General features: G+C 51.7%; 7 protein-coding genes across 7 annotated transcripts; 4 read left to right on the top strand and 3 right to left on the bottom strand.

Moving 5' to 3' along the window:
• Positions 1-3543: 3543 nt before the first annotated feature.
• BU25DRAFT_416694 (SGNH hydrolase) lies at positions 3544-5702 on the bottom strand (the record flags this gene model as incomplete). Its single annotated transcript, XM_033699897.1, has 2 exons — positions 3544-4329; positions 4386-5702. The coding sequence occupies 2 exons, from the start codon at positions 5700-5702 to the stop codon at positions 3544-3546; spliced, it is 2103 nt and encodes a 700-aa protein (XP_033567680.1).
• Positions 5703-6563: 861 nt separating this feature from the next.
• On the top strand, positions 6564-8396 carry BU25DRAFT_416693 (glycoside hydrolase family 18 protein; the record flags this gene model as incomplete). The annotated part of the gene is made up of 5 exons (XM_033699896.1): positions 6564-6802; positions 6916-7473; positions 7528-7648; positions 7697-8196; positions 8264-8396. The coding sequence occupies 5 exons, from the start codon at positions 6564-6566 to the stop codon at positions 8394-8396; spliced, it is 1551 nt and encodes a 516-aa protein (XP_033567679.1).
• A 302-nt stretch (positions 8397-8698) lies between these two features.
• BU25DRAFT_464600 (uncharacterized protein) lies at positions 8699-10215 on the bottom strand. The gene has a single exon (XM_033700125.1). It carries the CDS (start codon positions 9951-9953, stop codon positions 8760-8762), a length of 1194 nt encoding a protein of 397 aa, XP_033567678.1. The 5' UTR covers positions 9954-10215; the 3' UTR covers positions 8699-8759.
• A 704-nt stretch (positions 10216-10919) lies between these two features.
• Positions 10920-12614, top strand: BU25DRAFT_328521 (carbohydrate-binding module family 50 protein; the record flags this gene model as incomplete). The annotated part of the gene is made up of 1 exon (XM_033699526.1): positions 10920-12614. The coding sequence occupies one exon, from the start codon at positions 10920-10922 to the stop codon at positions 12612-12614; it is 1695 nt and encodes a 564-aa protein (XP_033567677.1).
• Positions 12615-13158: 544 nt separating this feature from the next.
• BU25DRAFT_416690 (uncharacterized protein) lies at positions 13159-14196 on the top strand (the record flags this gene model as incomplete). Its single annotated transcript, XM_033699895.1, has 1 exon — positions 13159-14196. One exon carries the CDS (start codon positions 13159-13161, stop codon positions 14194-14196), a length of 1038 nt encoding a protein of 345 aa, XP_033567676.1.
• A 598-nt stretch (positions 14197-14794) lies between these two features.
• On the bottom strand, positions 14795-15435 carry BU25DRAFT_405375 (uncharacterized protein). The gene has a single exon (XM_033699768.1). It carries the CDS (start codon positions 15258-15260, stop codon positions 15000-15002), a length of 261 nt encoding a protein of 86 aa, XP_033567675.1. The 5' UTR covers positions 15261-15435; the 3' UTR covers positions 14795-14999.
• A 2081-nt stretch (positions 15436-17516) lies between these two features.
• On the top strand, positions 17517-17924 carry BU25DRAFT_405374 (uncharacterized protein). Its single transcript, XM_033699767.1, has one exon. The coding sequence runs from the start codon at positions 17625-17627 to the stop codon at positions 17862-17864; it is 240 nt and encodes a 79-aa protein (XP_033567674.1). The 5' UTR covers positions 17517-17624; the 3' UTR covers positions 17865-17924.
• The last annotated feature ends 3732 nt before the right edge of the window (positions 17925-21656 follow it).

Below are 21656 nucleotides of genomic sequence, written 5' to 3'. Positions count from 1 at the left end.
GCTCTAGCTATTTCTGCAATCAAAATGAAGGCCCAATGTTAGGTTAACGCTCTACCGTCACCCCTAAGAAGGAAACTGCTGTGTTCTGATCAAGCAGCACATGTATTGGGCACGCCTGCAGGCAGGACCTGCACCAGCGTTCGGCTGGCTGGGTCCATGTCGACGTATGTGGTGGGAACCCTCCCGTGCACACTCTGGCTTTCAAAGTAGCTAGCAGGCGCAGCGTGTGTGAAGAGAAGCTTCGAGAAGCATGCGCCACAGCTTAAGTGATAGTGACTGGTGGCCCATAGTAAACCCATGCTGCGGCTATCATGCTTTTGGGGAGCTGTTCCTGCGATCGTTTACTGAGTGAGCAGACTGGAGACATTAGCCTCACGCTAAGAGAACCAAGGAGCGATGCTGTGCTTTGGCCAATAGTCAGCCTTGAAAACCCAGCCATAGTGACCTGCACACTACACCTGCCACTACCATAATTGATGGATAGTGGTCGGAGTAGATCACCGCAGTATTCTATGTGAGGTGCAGAGTTGCCAGATTCAGCAGGAAAGTAAACAGCGGAGGAGAATACTGATCTGCTCTGACCTCATCCTTGCAACGTTGTGGGGATGAAAGGGGACGTACAGATTGAAGGATTTGAACCTGCAGTAGATACTTAGTCAGCGCGCACCCTTCTCGGGCTTGCCCTGCGGACTAATGCCTGACACAAAGAGCCGATTCCGTTTTAACCTCCTTGAACTATGTACTATCAACCAGCCGGCCTGTACCCAACTGCTGTCCGTGGTGAATACACCAATCACGTGCACCTATCCCTTTGCCTGAGTCCGTACTGTGACAATTAGAATATTTTAGACCCGTCTCTATATAAAATCATAGAGCTCTTTAAGCTATGTAACTTTAGTTCCAGAGAAGTTTCATTATTTCCCCTCTTTAAGGAGTTATATTACATGTTTTGTAAGCGAGCGCCGTACCGCCAACCCCTCTACTGAAGCCGATGTACAGCACTGGCTACACAGCAGAGTTCTAACCTAAACGCAAGTCAAAGATTAGCTAGAGAGAGGCATGTAGTTGGCTCTTAAAGTGTTACAACAAAGGCGGCCAGAATAGGCGGTGGTTTGGTCGGCTGCGCATCAGCGGGTACAAGAGCGCAAATGTAACGTTAAGCGCTTGATTTGCCTGGACATGCCGTCTTGTTGCTATCTTTGCTTGTCAGCGCCCGGTCCGCTTCACGTGTTGCGACCACGTTATAGGCGATTCTTGCAATTTGGCCATTGTAACATAGATGGGAGCAGAAGATTGCAGCATTGTTAGATAGCAATAGCGATGGGGGTGGGGACTGCCGTTATTCGAGTTACTTCTAACTGTTATATTTAGAGGTTTTGTTCAATGCTAACTATTTCCACTTCCTGGATCATGTATGCTGTTTAGCAGAGTATAGATATCTTGTTTCCATTATCCGATCCAGCTGCTCAAGTGATTCTGTTGCAGTAAATGCAATAAGTGAAGGTGTAACCGCGCAGGGCAGTAAGCCAGGGGTAACCGCGCGAAGCAGTAAAATCAGTATATTCTGTTGTGTTGTTGTTCAGTGTTCTGTCTCTCACTCGACCCCCAGCGGGGTCTGTTTACATGACGTATCTGTCGTTCAGACAGAAAGTGCTATTGGAACAGGCAAGAGCACTGCACCAGCACACGTGGCAGGAATGACCGCTTTACTCCATAAACCATCACAGATTCTCCTAAGCCCCCACCCTGTGCACTCGTCGCGCCAACACGTCATGCTAAACCCAAGTTTTGTTGTTGTTGCTATCAGGTGTTTTATGCTTCCTGTAACCCTGCGAAGACCAAGGGGAGGTGTCGGAGGGAGTGAAGATATCCACCGATCGCCATCTGTTTGCTAGCGGTCCGTTGCAGTGTTTGCTAACGGTCCACTGCACTGATCGTCCAGCTCATTCGGTTAGCTTGGTTTGCTTCCCCAACCCTTCACTGCTATCCCATTCTACTATATAGTCTCGATCGATTCTAGCCAATAGCTCGTAAGATCAATCAACACAATCCACTCACTTCAACAAGAGGGATACCGTGGGCTGCAGTTGCATGATTCCAGAAGTCAGGCTCCAAGGTTGTGAGGTCACTGTAGGCAGGCAATCGGACACAGGATGGATTGGGGCCATCTGAGGCCAAATGGGATGAGATTAGACGAATCCTTGATGGCTGAGCCTCAAGGTTCGTAAGGAATATATACAGGTGGCCCATGAGCCTCCGGTCCAGCTCCGGAGTCTGTCCAAGGGCTGGCCGGTACATGTAAGGGGAAATACCCGTGACAGCAAGCCCTGCATGCTCTCATTAGCCCGATCAGGCCTTGTTCTATGACTGATTAGTGCTGGATACCATGAAGGATGGGTACACTTACCCCTTGTTGAGGCGCTGGCTGACTCTCGGCATGGCTATGGTGCTGTGGGATAAAGCAGAGAAGGAGGAAAGTGAGGTCTCACAGTCAATTTGAACTCTGTGGCGCTGTGTAAATCTCCTTCACTGGTACGCAATTGCATTGGCTGAGTATATTCAAATATTTGGTACAGTAGAGGGGTGGATAGCCCTGACCCAGGTGTTTATTTTGAGCATCTCCAGGTGCATGCCGCAGCAGCCCTATCTCATTGTGCAACAACACAGCAACGTTGCATCAAAAGTCCAACAACAGCAATCAATTCAGCGCACTTAGCTGCCCTATTGTAGAGCTGGGTCAGTTAAAATATGGTGTGGTGGCAAAGGAAAGTGGTATGTGAAAAATATTGACCTGGTGTTTCTCACTAATTGGGGGGTGCCGGTTGTCCTGAAACTCACAATAGCTCCTTCGTACATTGACCATCTCACCTTCATGTTAGATAGCTGTGTTCTGCGCACTAACGAGGGAGGCATCCCACTGCCTTCAGATCTCAACCTGACTTCGTCTCTTGAGCAGGAGGAAGAGCCTTCGCAACTCTTGGTAGAGGACCAGTGGGTTTTGTGCAACATGCAGCGCTTGTTGTGGCTGCCGCCTGAGTATCGGACAGAAGAGGCAGTAGTGTACAAAGACATAGTCTGTCTTGGGTGTCCATCAGGCCGCGTGGCTCTGCTAAGGCTGCGTTGAGGTGTGCGCAGGAGCATTGCAGTCGCGCGGTGTAGTATGCTCACGAACGCATTGGCTGCAATAGAGAAGGATGTGAGCGATAGTCTGTCGTCTCGCTCTGCAGTGATGCGATTCAGTTGCAGCAAGTTAGTTCGTTGCCTAATTATCGTCACCCGCAAGCGCATGCTGATCGCCAAACACATCTATAGCGTCACAGTAAGCAAGACGAAGCGCAAGTCATGTCTGTATTTTAGACACTTCAATTCATCTACTATGCGTAAGCCAGCTAGCAGCGCTAACAAATATCACAGAGAAGGAATAGAAAGTTCTAGACCAAGTCGAAGCTGTTATCGAGCAGATGTATGTCTCTATCTGCTCAAACATCGAATAAATGATTCATATTGTTCAATCAAATATCTTAAAGTCACTATGCTAGGCCTTCAGTCGTTGCCCTTGCAGCCGTCCGTCCATCCGTTCGCGGCCTCGACAACTTTGTTATTGTTCCAACAGCGCGCTCGAACCCAGATTGGCGTATTGAAGGTAGCCTTCCACTCGTATCCGTTGTGGTCGGCTGGATTATCGTGATAGTCAAACTTCCACGCCGTCGTGCCGAGTCCATAGCAGCTGTTCATGTTCGGCAGCATGGTCTTCTGTCCGTAATCCCAGGTAGAGAAGCCGGCACCCTCGACCGTATACTGCCCAAGTACGAACTTGTACCAGCCCTCGCAGCGGCCGTAGGGTGCGCGTGGCCAAGGCCAAGGGCGGTTGTTGCGGCGAGGATGAAGCTCGTACTTGTAGTCTCCTTCATCGCGAATGTATCTTCCGCCACACTTCCAGTTCATGGGGTTGTCAGACGTGTCGCAGGAGTTGATGAGCTTCTTCATTGACTCGACACACTGGTCTTTGTCGAACGCCGAGACGCCGTTTCCTAAGGTGACGATGTACTCATGCTCCTCGGGTGTGCCCTCGAAGTAGGTCTTGGGGTAACTCCAGTTGATCGTGTTGGATGGGTGCTTGTCTGCGACCTCCTGGCAGAATTCCTCGTAATTCTCGTTGGTTTTGTTCCCACTAACGTAGTACTTACTGCCAGTGCTCGAGAAACACGTGAATTCGTCTTTGACCGTGCAGGCAGGTGAGTCGACGCCTAACACGATGGAGCGTAGATCCATGAGTTCGGCGAGGGCAAAGGAGGCTATGGTGAGGTGTCCAGCCTCATTTGGATGGAACTGCACGTGTAAGCGGAAGGTCATTGATGACGTGCATTATCGCGAAGTCCACTTACGTTCTGTCCGACATGGTCGGGCATGCCCATGCCAAAGGTCATGTCAACGCCGCCATCCCCGGGGCAACCTGGTGGTGATGGGTCTCGAGGATTGAGCTTGTGCCTGACGGCAGCATTGGGATTGGGTGACTTGTAGAGGATTGAGTCGTAGAGGGTGCGCTCAAGGTTCCTATCACGGGCCTCCATGATGGCTTTGAGGCGTTTGACTTGACGCCTCTCTGAGGTAGAGAGCCTAGCTGAGCTCAGCATATGCTCAAGATCCATATCACGCTTGCGTAGCTCATCTCGTTCAACATCACTCGCCCAGTTGAACCAAGGGTGTGTGTCTGGCTTGATGAAGTGCATGTCCGGCTGATTGCTGTCCGGGTAATCGCCGTTGCTGCTAGGCGAGCACATTCGGGCGTCAACTTCGTTCGAGACCCAACGATCCCACTCAGCGTAGCCGACCTTGTATGAGATCTTGTCGCTTTCGGCGGCCTCATTTACGGCATCTCTAATGGAACTGTTGATGTCGATGACCAGCTGATTGAAAGTATGACGGCGAGAAATCGTAAGAGCCTGATATGAGGCACCTAATGGGAGGAACCAGAAGACGTCCCACGATTGCTTATCACAATTGTCCGAGGTCGTGTCAAAGAATTGAGCGTAGCCGTTAACGACGACGATGCCGTCGTCGTTCATCTTCTCATCAAGCGCTTCCAGAATCTGCTTAACGTTGTCTTTGATGATGGACTTCACGTTCTCCTGGGCTTTGGCAATAACCGTTTCGCAGGCGCTGTTCTTGAAGTACGGCAACATGATGCAGTCCGCGATGATTTGCGCCAGACACAGGTCGTTTCCGCCGGCGGTGAAGGTGACAAAATCGAGTTCGCCCTTTAAGGCTTGAGCCTGCTGATAGATCTGCTCAGAGCGATCGCCGCTGCAGGCAAGGTATTGGAATCCACCATCCTTCTGAACATGAGCGCCGAACTGGGCTTCTATAACCTTAGGGTACGCCATATCGTATCGGGAGCACTTATAGTTGTCACGAATCTCCTCAAGGCCATCAGGCACTCTTATAGCCACCTCGTCAGCGGTAATCTGATGGCCCATGGGTCGTCCGGCACCGATACCGGCTGTGTAGCTGTCACCAATAGCCGCCCAGCGCTTGATCCATTCCATATTGCTGGGATCGCTGTCTCGTTTTACAAGGGGCGAAGAGGCTGAAGATGAGGATCGGTTGATAGGATGGGCATGCTTTGCGTGTAGTCGTGGAACGTAGCCGTTGACTACATTCACCAGAGCCAAGAGGCCCACGAGTGGCTCGAAGATCATCATGGCTGGATTCACGCAGCGAGAACGAGCGACATGAATGACTTATGAGCGTAACACTGAGCGTGTGAGGCCAAACTTGAAATGAAAAGAAGGATATCGTAGTTTGCGAGAAGGAAGGAGTGTATGAGACAAAAAAATGATAGCAAATGACAGAGAGCGCAACGAACACCAGAAGAAAGGAAACGGAAAAGCTCGTGGGTAATGCCCACACACCCAAACGCACATGGATTCTTGCTGCGTCAACGAACACACGGGAGTCTAAGCCAAGAGTGAGGCGTCATTACAGTCAATAATTCTGGTCAGCAGAGACCCTTGTGGTCGAGGTGAATAGATGAGGTTCCCTGTACTTGGGTATTCGAGGCGCATAACTCTGTCGCCGCACGTGGATGGTTTTCGAGCTTCCTTTTACAATGTGGTGTGGTGCGTACCTGCATCGGCGACTAGGATGTTATACAGTCTAGTGGGGCCCTCGATGGATCAATGCCCTGACTCCTCCCGACGGCTGGCATTTGGGGCTAATTTCAGGGTCTGTAAAATCCTTGTCAAACTTGTTAGCCAACCTCAACTCCGTCCTTCGCTAACCTTGGCGTAAGCCTTGTCAAATGATGAAGTTCTGAAATGGATGGCGTCTAGATTGATGTCGATAGTTCGCTTTTGGGGGCGAGAACCGTCGCAATGATCCATGACAATCTTGACCATCGATGAAGACCGGAGTGGGAACTCGCCCTGGGTCGTGCCCGCTCGCCTTACAATCTTCAAGCTCTCGTTGAGCTTGTCGTCGGTACCTCTCTTTGAGTTTGTCATTTTTGCTTTCTATTCGCTTTGTCACGATATCTGCGTTGCGCAGATTTTCGCACGATCATCATGACGCTTCGACCTGCCTCGCTCCGGCGCCTTTGCCTTAGCTTGGGCCTTCTGTTGGCGGTGAACGCACTTGATCTAAGCACCTTTGCTGGGCAGGCGGAGATGAAGTTGCTTGTGGAGAACGTTGCAGGACAGGAAACGTCAACCCAAGCTAGAGAGATGCTCCTCCAAGCCAACGATCAACCCGACTACACGTGCACTGCAACGAAACGGTGCGACCTTGGTTGTTGCGGACCTCTGTAAGTTGAGCTTGTAGAACAATATAGCCATCAAGCTAACGCCTCATTATTGATGACACCGGCACTGGTGCCTGCGGCTTCGGCCCCAAGTTCTGCGGGACTGAATGCACGAGCGACTGCGAACGCAAGTCCGAGTGTGATGGCGGTGACTGGGGTCTTCAGTATGCCAACCTGACCACATGTCCGCTCAATGTGTGCTGCAGCGAGCACGGATTCTGCGGCACGACAGTCGAATTCTGTGGCCCCAATCCTGTGCCGCATCCTCAGTGCGATCTTTCGCAGCGCAGCGCCGACAAGCGTACAATCGGCTACTACGAGGGCTGGAACTACCAGCGTCCTTGTGGCAACATGGAGCCCGAGGAGATTCCCCTAGGGCACTGGACGCACATCAACTTTGCATTTGCCCTTGTCAACCCCAAGACGTTTCACATCGAAGACATGGATGCCGGCACCGGATCGCGGTATGGCCGTGTTGCGGCGTTGAAGAGCAAGCAGCCTGACCTCAAGGTCTGGATCGCTGTTGGTGGTTGGGCTATGAATGACCCTGGACCGTATCGGATGGCGTTTTCAGACATGGCTGGCAACGAAGCTAATCAAGACAAGTTCTTTGACTCGCTTCTGACATTCATGAGGAAGTATGATATGGACGGTGTTGATCTGGACTGGGAGTAGTAAGTGTTCAGCTGTCATCGGTTTTAGATCATGAGCTAACGCACGCGCCCCAGCCCTGTGGCTGAAGACCGCGGCGGCATCCCCGCCGATTTCGACAACTACGTCAACCTCCTCAGACGCCTGAGAGAGCGGTTGAATTCGACAGGCAGGCAGTATGGCATCAGTCTTACTCTCGTAAGTGACGCGCTCTCTTTCTGCTCTGCTCGCAACTAAGTTTGACAGCCCGCCTCCTATTGGTACCTCCGCGGCTTCAATCTTCAAGAAATGGAGCCGTATCTCGATTGGTTCAACGTAATGACCTACGACATACATGGCGTCTGGGATGCCAACATCGACAGTCTCGGCCCCTATGCCCACGCACACACCAACCTCACCGAGATCAAGATGGGCCTCGAGCTGCTGTGGCGCAATAACATAAATCCAGAGCGCGTAGTGCTCGGCCTCGGCTTCTACGGGCGCAGCTTCACGATGAAGGACCCTGGATGCATGAGCGCCGGCTGCGAGTTCTCTGAAGGAGCCAATGGCGGTGCCTGCACGGGTACACCCGGCGTATTGTCCGCGGCAGAGATTGTTGAGATCATCGCCAATGGCGCTACGGCTACGTACGATGAGGAGGCTGCCGTACAGATTGTAACCTGGGATTCGAACCAATGGGTTTCGTTTGACGACACCAAGACACTAGGGATGAAGGTCGATTTTGCACATCAGCATTGCTTAGGAGGGTAAGCACAACAATCTCGACGTTCATCAATCCTGTTTGCTGGGCCCCGCTTGCTAATTTTCCGTTAGGACTATGGTCTGGGCAATCGACCTCGATGATGGTACACTCACTAAAGCCCTTGGAGAAAATATCGAGCGGCCCGAGCTGCCCACGTACGCACCAAGGCCATTCTTTGAGTGCGGTAATAGAGATGAGCTGTAGATATTAGCTGGAACATAGGAAGACAATCGTTCGGCTTGGGTAATACGTACCAAATGCAAGTAATAATGTTCACGATCTGCCTGACCATGTGTGATCCAGATCCATACTACCGAGAGCAGACGTTGTTCTCAAACTGTACTGTAGCCAGCTACTACCTCGAAATTGGGATGAATGCGTGGAACTAGTCGCGACTTGGGAGGGCCGGTTCAATCACAGTGTGCACATCGAATTATAACTGTAGACCGAATAATATTGGGAGGAAACACAGCCAACGAAATCAAAAAGGACCCTAATATAGAACAAGGTGAAAAAAGACTACATAAAATTGCCATGCACTTGTGCATATTTGTCCCACTCTGTCTCCTAGCATAGCCCAGCTTTTGTGTCACCAGCACGGAAAAGCATACTCCTGGCTTTCTTGAATCCGGATCTGACCTTGCTTGATTTCGAAGTGTACGGCTCGCCCGTCGTCGAAGAGGCTGGAGTGCCGTAGAGCGTAATCAGACGGTCAACGTCCATGCCGCTAGGAGCTAGGCGATTGGGAATGGGGTCGTTGTTTTCGTACACCATGACCTGGGCACGGCCATCCCCGGACCCAGTGCCACCGGCACCGGAGGGGTACATCATGAGCGAGTCTGGATCGAATTGATCGTCCGCAACCAGATGAACGGTATTCGGCAGAGGAAGCCACTCGGCAGCACTGAACTTGTGTTTGCCGGCAACCACCTGGGAGATGCAGAGACGGGAAAGGTCGGTCTCCAACTGGACTTGCAGCGGTCTGTTGCCATCCGCAATGGCTGTAGCGATCTTGGTCCGCACACTCGCGTGTGCTGTGTCGTGGTCCTTGAGACTCTGGCAGTTGAAGCCGCTCGTCTGGAAGCGGGTTGTAGCGCCCTTGACCGAAGGAAAACTCCAGCCGTTTGCACTGTCCGAAGGGCTCACACGCCAGTAGTAAGGGTTCTGATGCTCGTGAAGCAAACCCCAGACATGACCGAGCTCGTGGGCAACATTGGCGGCGATGTCGTCCTGGCCAATACCCTCCGTATCAGAAAGGTGAGTGTACGGCCCTACAATGGCATTCTCGGGGTCCGCCTCGTTGGCCGCCTCGTCAATGTTGGGTATGCCTAGCGTTGAAGCGAGTCTACCCTTGTCGTTGTAGTGAATGCGTAAGACGGTACTGCGCTGCGACTCGCAGACGCTATCCGAAACCTCCTCGTAGGAGAAGCCATGTCTTATCAGTGGAGCCCATAGATCTCTGGCCTGTTTCCACAGACCGCGTATTATGACGTTGGTGTTCTCATCTTTGTCTTCGAAGCAGTACTTGATCTTCTTGTTCGGCCAGATGCGCGACACCGAGTTGTCGTCTGCTCGGTTTTCAATGGAGATAGCGCGTTTGACGAGCCGCGACGTCGCGTTGAGAGTCTCGATTGCTGCGTAGTCCGGGCTAGGATTTGTGCGTTTGTTTGGTGCTTTCGCCTCCCAGAACCTACTGCCGCCGAGAACGCCTTCGGCGCTGGCCAGCAAGAGACCAGCAATGAAGGTGGAGGAGAGATGCATGGCCAGTGAAATGACTGGATTGGCAAAAGAGTGAATGCCTCGGCCAGTGACTGAGGTTTCAAGTAGCCATTGACGATGCCTCACGACCCGACGAAAAGCATAAAGTTCAGGTCCGAGTTGGTAGGGTAAGGCACGGAGCCCAAGAATATACAGTCGTCCGCGCAGCAATCCGTCTCTTGGTTCTGGCCCCCAACCGGCTCACCTAGATTCTGTCTTTTCTTATCACGCGTGCTTACGAACTGTCCATGAAGGTAGAACATGCAATTACCTGTGCCGTCCGATGGCTACAAGGATAAGAATCCTGCCAACTCGCTACGGCCCGCACTACTACTCCTGGCCACTGTAGATCAAAAAGGAAGGTATCGGCCATTAGAAGCCTGCTAGTCTGTTGGACCCTGGCGGCTGCATCGCACTTGGCAATATCGAATACACAGATGGCTGAGGAGAGCGATTAAGCATGCTGGTTGCAAGTGATGGACGCCTGCTTGCAACTGTCAGACGGGTCCCTGCAGGTGATGTTATTTAAGTTAGCCTGTCCAGGGTCCTGGGTCAAGTGCTGAGCTTTGCAGCATCCTATCCTGCAGTATGCAGCCAAGATGCGAGCGGATGTATTACTTCCGTTTACGACATCCGTTCTGGCTTGCAACCTCGTCGCTATCAGGCGACGCGAGTACTGAATCATCAAACTCGTCTGTCACAGCCTCTGGGCATCCAGATTGTCAATTCGAAGTCCTTTGCGTTCTTGTCACCCCTATTTCCCGTTGTCTTGGGCCCTTACGCTTCTCCTCTGTGCTGGCGCTCCCAGTCGCGCTACCGACTTGCACCGATATTGGCAACGTGGAAGACAAGTATCTTTGTGGTAGTCTCAGTCTCACGTTAGGTGTCTGTTAGACGTTTCCCTACGATTGGTTTTCTCGACTGCTTCACTGGCCATCTAACCACCGAGTCGCCCTTCGTGCTCCTGTCATGCGGTTCTCTGTTCAAAAGGGCGCTTGGCTGGCCGCTGGCCTGATACTTCCAGCCATTGTTGCTCAGGATTCTAGTCCTGGCGGCTCGGTCCACCCAGGTCAGCCCGAGAACTGCAACGGATGGCATACTGTGGTTTTGAACGACAACTGCCAGAGCGTGTCTCAACGTTACGGCATCTCTTTGGAGCAGTTCCTCTCATGGAACCCTGCCGTATCCTCAGACTGCCTCACCAACTTCTGGCTCTCTTCAGCCTACTGCGTGAGGGTAGGACAAATCAGCTCGGTGCGGACTACCACCACTACATCCACGTCCAGAAGCGTCTCTTCCGCTTCCAGAGTCACATCTCAGTCCATCACCAGCTCGGCCTCTAGAACGTCGACATCCTCGTACGCCTCAAGCTCCTCGTACAACTCGACCTACTCGAATTTGCACCCCGTCACCTCATGGAACGTATCGGCAACAAGTACTGATGGGACGTGGCCACCTACCAAGACGCTCGCAGGCCAGACGGCGATCTGCAATGCGTGGCATCGTGTGATACCTGGCGACACCTGTCAGCGGATGTTAGACAGATTCGGTCTCCGGTCTATTGACGTGTTCCTGAGCTGGAATCCGGCCGCCGAGGAGGACTGTGACATGCTCATCGCCGACTACTGGGTCTGCGTTGGCGTCCAGCGACAAGTAGGCAATACGGATCTCGAGTGGGAGACGGCTCAACCCGAGTTCACTGCGCCTCCCGAACCCACAGAATACACTTCCATCAAGTTGCCCACGGCCGACTCAAGCTTCACGCCGACGCCCTCTCATGGTCCCATGCCCTCAAACTGCAAGGTGTTCCACCAGGCTTCAGCAGATCAGAACTGCAACGACCTCGTCAGCTTGTACGGCTACTTCTCACAAGAACAGTTCTTTGCTTGGAACCCAGCTCTCGGTGGCAATTGCCTGGGCCTCTGGCTTGACACGTGGTATTGCGTTGGTGCCTACTCTGACAGCGACCTCCCACTGCCCGCGCACCAGACGACCAAGCCGACTGAGGGACACATTCCGTCGGGCTACCCCAACGATTGCGCGCGTTGGTACCAGACGACCGGTGATGAGACATGCGATCTGATTGCGACCATGTTCGGCAGCTTCAGTGTGGCTGACCTCGTGCAATGGAACCCGTCAGTCTTTGGTGATTGCAGCGGCATCGTCTCGGGGGCGTGGTACTGCGTAGGTCGCCCAGGCACCCCTACGACCCGTACGCCTGGCGCACCATCAGCAACGCAGCAGGTACCAAGCACACGTCCCACTCAATCAGGCATCGTTACAGCATGTACCGACTTTTGGCTTGTGAGTACCGAAGATACCTGCGACAGTATCGTGCGACAGGCTGGCATATCGCTCGACGACTTTCATAGCTGGAACCGAGGTGTCACCTTAGGCTCCTGCGCAGGCCTCACGGCGGACTACTACGTCTGCGTTGGCGTTGACGGTCAGGGAGGCGGTGGCCAGACGTCGACTGTGATCAGTACAACCCAGACGGCCACAACTACCCGACCCGTTACAACGACAACGGCTGCACCGACACCGGTGCAGACGCCTTCGCCTATCCGCGAGGGCATGACACAGGATTGCGTACGATTTTATCTGCAACAGCCTGGCGATCTTTGCTGGTCAATGGCGTCCGGTGCCGGCATCTCCTTGGAGTGAGTACCTTCCTCATCCAAATGTCTTTCCAACTCTTGCACGTGACCCTTGAGCACGCGGAACTCCTGCTGACTGCCTGTGTACAGCCAATTTTACGCATGGAACCCTGCCGTTGGCAGTGACTGCCAAAATCTTTGGCCCGATTACTACTACTGTATTGGTGTAAGCGGTTAAGCAACGACTATCACACAGGGGCCGGCTGTGCCAATATAGGGTTCTTGGCTTTTTGAAGGACGGGGTTGTAATAAAGTGGGCAAATTTCCGTGAAGGCGTTCTCTGGCGCAGGGATAATGTATCTAGACTAGCGGCCTTTGGCGTCCGCTAGCGCCAGCAGTTGCAATTGGCTCAACCTGGGCGGTTGCTCCCCTTCTTAACCCTACCATAGGAGAGGTCATTTCATACTTCACGTTGGGCCATCCTGGTTCAGTATTTGTGCGCAAGCTGTCCATGCCGTCGCTGTCAAAGGAATTTCCATAACCTGCTTTATCAAAATCAGCTTGCTTCTTGACCCCTTCTATCTTCATTGTTCCCCTCCACGACCGTGACAATGGCTAGATTCAGTGCATGGGTGAAGAAACACCTAGGTTCCAAACCGACGGCCCAAAGGCATCCCGAATATCAGCTACCATTCCTTCCAACTCCACGCCGCTCTGTCACACTCACGTCGTTTGATGCACCGACATGTCTCTTCTTCCAATTGCCTTACGACATACGCGAACTAATTCTTTTGATGGTACTCGGTGGCTGTACCCTCCATATGGACATTGTGCGCCAAAAAGAAGGCTGGCAATGGAGAGGCGCCGTCTGCCACCGGAATCAGTGCAGGGTACCCTCCATGCGGTATGCCTGGGCCGGTCCATGGAGCGACCCATGCCTGCGCTATGCTTACGGTCGCAATGGAGAGTTTCTCGAAGAACACAATCCTGGCATCATGGGATTCCTCCTATCGTGCAGACAGGCCTATGCTGAAGGCATTCATATCCTGTACTCTGCCAACTGCATCAACATCGAGAGCCAGCCTCTGCTCATCCATCTCCCGCAACTTGTTCCAACTGATCGGCTTGGGTCCATCACTTCCCTTGAGGTAGTTGTCACGGCGCACCGTATCGAGCAAGACAACGGCAGACCGTCCTTCAGCTTGAACCACTTAAAGCCCATTCTCGAGAACATTAAGACGCATTGTCATCACCTCCACAGCTTCTGCTTGTCCTTCTTAGTCGCCAGCTGCGGCTGCGAGATCCTCGACGGCCCAACGCTGCCCTTAGTTGACGCCTTCTACCATTCCATGCAGTTGCGCAACATGAGAGTCGAGCTGCCCTCGGTCACCTATTGGAAGGTGTGCGATTACAGGTCAGTAGACCATCACCCGCGCGAGGCACCGGCCAATACGTGGCGCGAAAGATCGCCATGGAGGTCTTTAGATGGCGGGGAGCCCAGGGTGCAGGACAGATCCATTGAGCGCTACCCGTATCCGCCACTGAAACTGCCACTACGTGAGGACGAAGATGAGAGCGTGGAGAGCGTTGGGTATTGGCTTCTTGAGGGTGACTCGGGGCCGATGCACCCGATGGTGACATGCTCATAGGTGCGGAATCTGAGCAAAGCACTGTCACTTGTAGTATACGTTATTCGCACAATTTTTGTCCTTCGCAGCAACATGGACTTGACGATTTGGGACACCGTCGAATGGAGCTAACCATGGGTTAGTAGGTTAGTGGGGTGTACTTGCGACTAACCCACTAAATCCCCCGGAATCACCCAGTATATAGGCACCCTGTGCAGCATTGATAGCATCTCCGTAGTCAAGAATACAATCTTCCAACAGTACTTCTCTTGTCCCTTTGACATCACTACCAACGAAGTTCTTGTCTACGACCATCAACCTTGCCATACCTTCCTACAATCCAACATACCCTAAGGCTTACCTAAACCAAGACTAGCTACCTTTGGTAAAGTAGAAAACACCCGTTACAGATCTGCAGTGCTAGGCTGATACCTTGCAGCTCTGCTGCGTATACTGTTGACGCTGTGTCTGGTCCCATGTGCATGGCTCGTGTTTGCTGCGTGAGCGGGCATACAGCTGCAGAGCCTATCTCGCCTTGATACCGCTGCCATCTGTGTAGATGTTGAGGCTGTCCTGATTTGCGTGTTCTCTGTCGTGTCTCTACTGCGCCTTCTTCGCTGTTGTGTCGATGTAGGTGGTCGGACCTTGGCTCCAAGGCGGAGTGAGGAAGCATGGGATCTGCTCTTGTGTTTCAACGCCTTGGCTTCGCTTGCCCTTCACGTCGCAGTGGACGTTCTCCCAGGAGTTGATGTGTCTTCCACGTGATTGAGTCGCCTCTGTGGGTTCTGTTGTGCTTACCTAGAACCCTGAGATTGTCGCGATGTCTATACTTGAGAGCAGTCGAGTGACAAGGTCGGTGTTATGTTTCCATATTTGTTGTTCAATCGGAAGGAGGAAGACCTCAGCATCGAGCGTAACCTTTGATGTGGCCTTGTAGGCCCCGCAGATGGCTCTGGCATGCTCTGTAGTGTGTTCAGTATTTTCTTGGTGTACAACTTTCCTTTTGCGCTTGCGTTAGACCAGATTGAGCAGGCATACATCATCTGCGGGAGCGCAGTGCCTGCGTATATTTTTCGCATGTCCATGAGGCTATGGCCCAGTTGGATCCTCACAGGCAGCTAAGCGTGCTGACTGTCTTCGTTGCTTTCCGTCTTATCTCCTCTACATGCTCTTTCCAATGTAGTTTTGCGTCCATTGTAAGTCCGAGGTACTTGCACGTTGCTTCGGGTCGTATCTCGCCCCACTCAGTTTGGATGGGTGTGTCGGTACTGATGTGTTTGCGCGACCTCGTGAAGTGGGTGAGCTAAAACTTGTTTGGGGCGAAGACTGATGCGTGTTTGCTAGCCCATCGTTGTGCATTCTCTCACGTCCCCCCTTGCGTGGCGAAAAATCCTGCGTAACAAAAAGCGATTCATCGTTTTCATGGCAACAACGCCAACAACAATCCGTAGAATATAAAGAGACTCGGAATATATACTTCTGACGACACACTTTCGTCAAACTTTATTTCCTGTGCAAATGCCTCCTGCTTCGCCTGCAATACCACTTTTTGCTACGAGCTCACCAAGTAGCGTTACCTCGGCCAGCCTCGGACTTGATCTAAAGCCTGCGCAAGCTGCCCGAAAAGTTGTCAAACTATAGACACAGAGCATAAGACGGTATGCCGAGCGAGCCACACGGACACATAAGCTCAATGTGCTACAGTGGTAACCTGGAGCCGTCAAGCGAGGACCGACAACTTAGCGCCCCGCTTTCTCACGGTATCGAAAAGACAGAAGCGGTAAGGCTGTATGGTATACAAACAGACGACGTGCACAGGCGGCTCGGACCGAGCCGCGAGATCTCAAACGTTGTGAATACATGACTCGTTCATGTTTAACCGTACGCGTGCATCGCTGTCAGCATCATCAGACGCGCGGATGTTACTTGTAACATATATTACTAAACGATATAGGGAAGCAAGTTGCGACAACATGTCTATTCTGCGCTCAACAATGTAGTGCATCTGTATACTGCTCTCTCACTCCTTGTGTTTCGGGCTCCTGATCCTTAGCTTTGCCAGCCTCCGTTACAACACTGAGGTCTCGCCGCTGTGTATGCTTATGCTGTTGTCTGCCGTCGCTGGAGAGAAGACGATACGAGTCTGCTCTTGCGACGCAACCGCTTCGGAACGGTGTCGCGACATGCACGAGTAGTTGGATGGTCTTCTCCGAGCGCAACACTGTATGCGGCGCATGCCCTATCGTACAGAGTGAGAGACTCGTCGTAGCGGCCTCGATTCGCAAGCAGGTGAGCAAGACAGTATGCGCTTGTCAGCGTGGAGGGATGCTCTCGCCCCAGCACCTTCTCTCTTATCGCCAGCGTCTGCCTGTGCATCGCTTCTGCCTTTTCCTTCAAGATATTCTCGACCGTCTTTCTGATACGCCTTCTCGCGTGTTTGTCGCCGAAGCTTGTACTCCTGTGTCGCAGAGAGCGCCATAGTTGATATGTCAGTGTTCAGTGAAGAACTGTACGCAAAGGGAAGAATTTGAAGATTGTACTGAGGTTGTGTTGAGTGAAGCTACGAACAGTATATATAGGTGAGTAGCTGTGAACAACGCTAGTGTGACGTGGCAGTCACTCTCATGGTAGGTGAGGTACAACAGGCAGGAGCACCCTGAACCGTGACATGATATAATCTCCGGATTGTCTTTTTCCTTCTTGTGTAACATCTGTAAGCCGTTACCACACGGTGATTCCGTGAGCATCGATCCTGGTGGCTTGAGAGCAAGCAAATTCCGGTTTGCCATCATGGAGCAAGACTCCTTGTATAGCTTGAGGCATTGCTTGCGGTAAGGAGTAAGCAAACGTGAGCGAGAGGGTGAGCGCCAGCAGGACATGGTAGTCAACAGCATGTCGGAGGTCGGCATATTGTAAAGTTCACAGACCAGACTCTTGTCTTCAGTTTGGTGGTTATGCCACGAAGAGAGAGCAAATTGGTCTAGTTCAAGCTTAGCTCGGTGGGAGGTGTGGTTACCAAAAACAGGAAGGTGCACAACGGTGTTCTTGAAACGGTACCACAACAGACGGTGAGTTGGGCAGGAGAACTTGCTGTCTCCTGGTTGCTCACCACTAAAATCCCTAATTCTACCGTATCCGGTATTTCGTAGCGCTCAAAACAGACAACAGAGGACACAAATTTGTAACTCATTGCACGTGCTAGTGGCGTGGAACATGTTGGATCCAACGGCGGCATTTGCTGGTCTAGCTATTTATAGCGATCACGGATCCCGATGTCCGACCATCACGTGCTACGTGAAGAGTAGACGAAACACTCAACTCTCACGTGCTGGCCCCTCAAGATAACCCAAGGATCTATTCTCGCGATACGCACGCAGCTCTCCTAATACAAGTACTGTATCTATGCCCTCTAAAGGACTGTGCGCTATCCTTCTTAGCATGCCCAGCTCATGAGTTGGACACGGCTATTGAGCGCAAAGCTAACTACCAAGAACAGCAGGCGACCAGATCTGGTACGAATCGGCGGCGCATCATGGGATGACCTTCAGAAACTGGGCAAACGTCAGCTCGAAGACTTAGACGCTGCTCCCGACACCCACACCAGAAAGTTGCTCAGCGAGGTGGAATTACCCATTGATGTATTTGCAAGGGTGAATTGTGAAGAACATCGGTCAAACACAGGTACATAGGTGTGTAAATCACGTCGTTTCCTCTTCGTAGGACGCACAAAAGTATAAAACGTTACAGACTGAGCACTGAGCAGTAGCAGACTAGCCTTATGGTTTGAATCTCATGCTTCGTGACTTCCGCCTCGCTCCTCTTCCTCCGCTTGGCCCTTGGTGTCACAGCTGCAGAGGAGTTTCCCGAGCGAATGAATCTGTATCATGCCACCTTCCCTTAGCTAGTCTTCCAACATCCTACCATGCCAGGCCACTCCCATGTAGGGCAGACTTGATCCCACAATTGAGCAGGTTGTAGACCCCGAAACCGCAGACTGCACAGTCTCTGCTCCGTGTTAGAGCACAGGCATGTGGAACTTGGTCTCAAGCACTGTTTGTACGCCTAGTACCGGAGATGCTCGTAGCCTCTGCCTTGTCTCGCATAAACTCAACCTCGTGACCCTACTTAACAGAACTAGGAACACCCTGTACAACGTTTCCAGAAGTGTGACTAGCCATAGGTTAGAGAATATAGTTTAGAGACACAGGTAAGCCATCAGCGAGCAACGCCGGGCTGATAGTCGTGAGCACCTCACCTTGCCCCAACGCCTGCATATCCTGTCTTTGCATTTTGATAGGCCCCTACGTATGCTCGGCTAGAAAGCAAAGCAAGAGGGGGACATTGCGCGTCATGACTGGTCCCGAGGCAGCCACCATAGTATGTATGCTCCTAGGACCCTCCTGCCGTACAATGGGTGGCATAAGAGCAGCGAAATTGTATGGTTTACGCCTTTGAGCGCTACACCCTGGGTGACCAAGTCTTTTAGGTGTTACCATCTGGATTATTTGTTATTCAAGGCGGAATATATCAACCTAGTTTCTGCTTACAATGTAGATCCTACTTCTCGTTTCTCTTTGCAATCCCTCCACAAGTCGACTCGACTTAACCTTTCTTCTTTCATTAGAACCTATATCAAATACCATGAGATTCTTCATGCTGCTTGGCATGCTCATGCCTTCTCTTGCTTCGGCACTCCCAACGGCTCCCAAGTCAGGCGGAAGCCAAGTTGAAGCATGACAGAATGTAACTTACAAGAACAGTGGTAACCCTATATATTATATTTGATGACTGATTGTGTTGTAGGACATAAGTAGGCCATCGTATAAATAAAATTCGCTCAGATAACATATTACTCACTGCCGATTGTGGTGCAACAGGTGAGTGCACCTACATTGCTCGCTCAACAGGCTGATCAAGCATCTTGCTAACTGCTGCTCGCCGTGCAGCTCGTAAGTAGGCCCAGTGTGCTTGCTCGACAGGCTGATCAAGCATCTTGCTAACTACTGCTCGCCGTGCAGCTCGTAAGTGGACCCAGTGTGCTTACTCGACAGGCTGATCAAGCATCTTGCTGACTTTTGTCGCTGTGCAGTCTGAGACTGAATCCAAGTAACAAGCTTAACGGGCTGATAAAGCTCGTTTCTTATGCTGGCTGTGGCGGAAAGTGTATGTTTATCCTATGCCGTTCCTTAGGTGGTTAAACACATTGCAGAACATGCACTTACTCTATGTTCAGTAGAACAGAACGTGGTTGCCAGGATAGAGATGGATCATGAGAGTTCTGTCTGTCGTATGGAGTTCCCGTAAGGGTTTAAGCTCAGGCCGACCAAAACGGGTTCCTGTCGTTACATATTATATAGCAAATGAGCTTGTAAAGCTGTTTTACAGACTAAGCTTGTCACAAAAACTGTGACGGTTTATGGAGTATGGAGGTTATGTGTGCCACGTGCGTTGGTGCAGTGCTCCTGCTCTTGACTGCACAAGATATACGTCATGTAAACAGAACCTAATGACTGCCGGGTGAAAGGCAATCACAGAACAACACAACACAATATATACTGATTTTACTGCTTCGCGCGGCCCCCCCTTGACCAACTGCCCTGCGCGGTTACACCTTCATATATTGCATCTACTGCAACAAAACAGACGTGACTGTACACATTGGACAACTACCTGCACGCATAAAATCTGAATTAGCAGGGACTCTTCAACAGAAGCAGTCCACATGGTGAGCGTTGCTGTCGAGCAGCATCTTGACTACCTGCTCGTGACCTCCAGCTGAAGCTGCGTGCAGTGCATTGCCGTAGTCTCCACTCTGCGCGTTGACGCCGGCGGTGTTGTGTCTGTGCACGCAATGCGCGGATTCGCGCAATGCGCTGAAACGCTTTATGGGTTGTTTGCGAAACGCTGGGTACACCCCGTGACTTACCGTGTCTGTGCGCGCAATGCGCGGATTCGCGCAATGCGCCGAGACGCTTTATGCACCCATACTTCACAACACCACAACTCAACGCCACAATGACGCTAGAGGAAGCCATTAAAGAGATAGATGCTATGATGCCATGCAAAAACATCCCTTGGACGCAATTATCCATAAAGCATGGTGTTGTGCGCTCTACGTTGACGCGCAAGTACCGAGGAGAAACGCGATCGCGTGAAGAGCAGGCAATTGCACAGCAAAAGCTCACTCCACAACAGGAGGACGAGCTTGTCAAGTATATAGAGGAGCTTACAGCCCGACGTCTACCTCCTACAAGGGAAATGATAGCAAATTTTGCGTCATCAATAGCCACAGAGCCAGTCAGCGAGAGCTGGGTTACCCGCTTCATCAACAACCACTCAATCCATCTCATCTCTCAATACTCAACGGGTATGGACAGCAATCGCCACAACGCCGATTTGTATACCAAGTACAAGCTCTATTTTGACCTGTTGCAGTCCAAAATTGCCCAATACAACGTCGACGCTGAGCACACATACAATATGGATGAGAAGGGCTTCATGATCGGAGTCACCACAAGGACTAAACACGTCTTCAGTAGACGTATGTGGGAGAAGAAGGAGGTTACAGCAACTACTCAAGATGGTAATCGTGCCTGGGTGACGCTTATAGCGTGTGTGTGTGGGGATGGATCGGCACTGCCACCAGGCCTCCTATACGAGTCTACCAACAACACTATACAGTCAAGCTGGGTGGAGGAAATCAAGCCAGGAGTACACTCTGTTTTTGTTTCCTCGTCACCTTCAGGCTGGACAAACAACGAGGTAGCCCTCGCTTGGCTCAGACAGGTGTTTGATCGCTACACCAAGAAGAAAGCACGAAGAAAGTACCGCCTATTGATACTGGATGGCCATGGATCTCACGTCACGATGGATTTCATCAACTACTGCGATCAGAACAGGATACTCCTGGCTATACTTCCTCCTCATTCAACCCACACGCTCCAGCCACTCGATGTGGTGATGTTCAAGCCTCTCTCAACAGCATACTCAAAGGAGCTCACAACACACCTTCACCATGGCCAAGGACTGTCGGTTATCAAGAAGAGCGACTTCTTCCACCTGTTCTGGAAGGCGTGGACAAGTACGTTTACTCAGGGGCTGATACTCAGGTCCTTTGAGGCAACGGGTATAGCACCCCTTCAACCCAACGTCATCCTCAAGCGATTTGCTAAGCCTACCCCTGAGGGCTCCGATAGCAACAAAAGCTCTTCTTCAGTCTATAGCGGCAAGGATTGGCTCAAAACAGAGACTCTGTTGCGCAAAGTAGCCAAAGACGAAGGCAGTGAAGAGCTGAAAAAGATCAGGCGCTCACTCCACCACATCTCAGTTCAAAACTCAGTCCTCCACCACGAGATTACAGGCCTCAGAGAGGTTCTTAAGACTCAAAAGAAGCACAAGAAGAAGAGCAAGCCTCTTGAGCTTCAGCATCACAAGGACTACCACGGTGGAGCCGAGTTTTACTCTCCTAGTAGAGTAGAGAA

Source organism: Macroventuria anomochaeta, assembly GCF_010093625.1.
Source record: "Macroventuria anomochaeta strain CBS 525.71 unplaced genomic scaffold BU25scaffold_1, whole genome shotgun sequence".
NCBI classification, from domain to species: Eukaryota; Fungi; Ascomycota; class Dothideomycetes; order Pleosporales; family Didymellaceae; genus Macroventuria; species Macroventuria anomochaeta.
Note: the sequence above shows the minus strand (reverse complement) of the source record. Positions and strands in the feature narration are given on the sequence as shown.

Bases quoted from the DNA above. Each gene is read 5' to 3' on its own strand.
- BU25DRAFT_464600 (XM_033700125.1), bottom strand. From the start codon at position 9,953: ATGCATCTCTCCTCCACCTTCATTGCTGGTCTCTTGCTGGCCAGCGCC.
- BU25DRAFT_405375 (XM_033699768.1), bottom strand. From the start codon at position 15,260: ATGGACATGCGAAAAATATACGCAGGCACTGCGCTCCCGCAGATGATG.
- BU25DRAFT_405374 (XM_033699767.1), top strand. From the start codon at position 17,625: ATGAGTTGGACACGGCTATTGAGCGCAAAGCTAACTACCAAGAACAGC.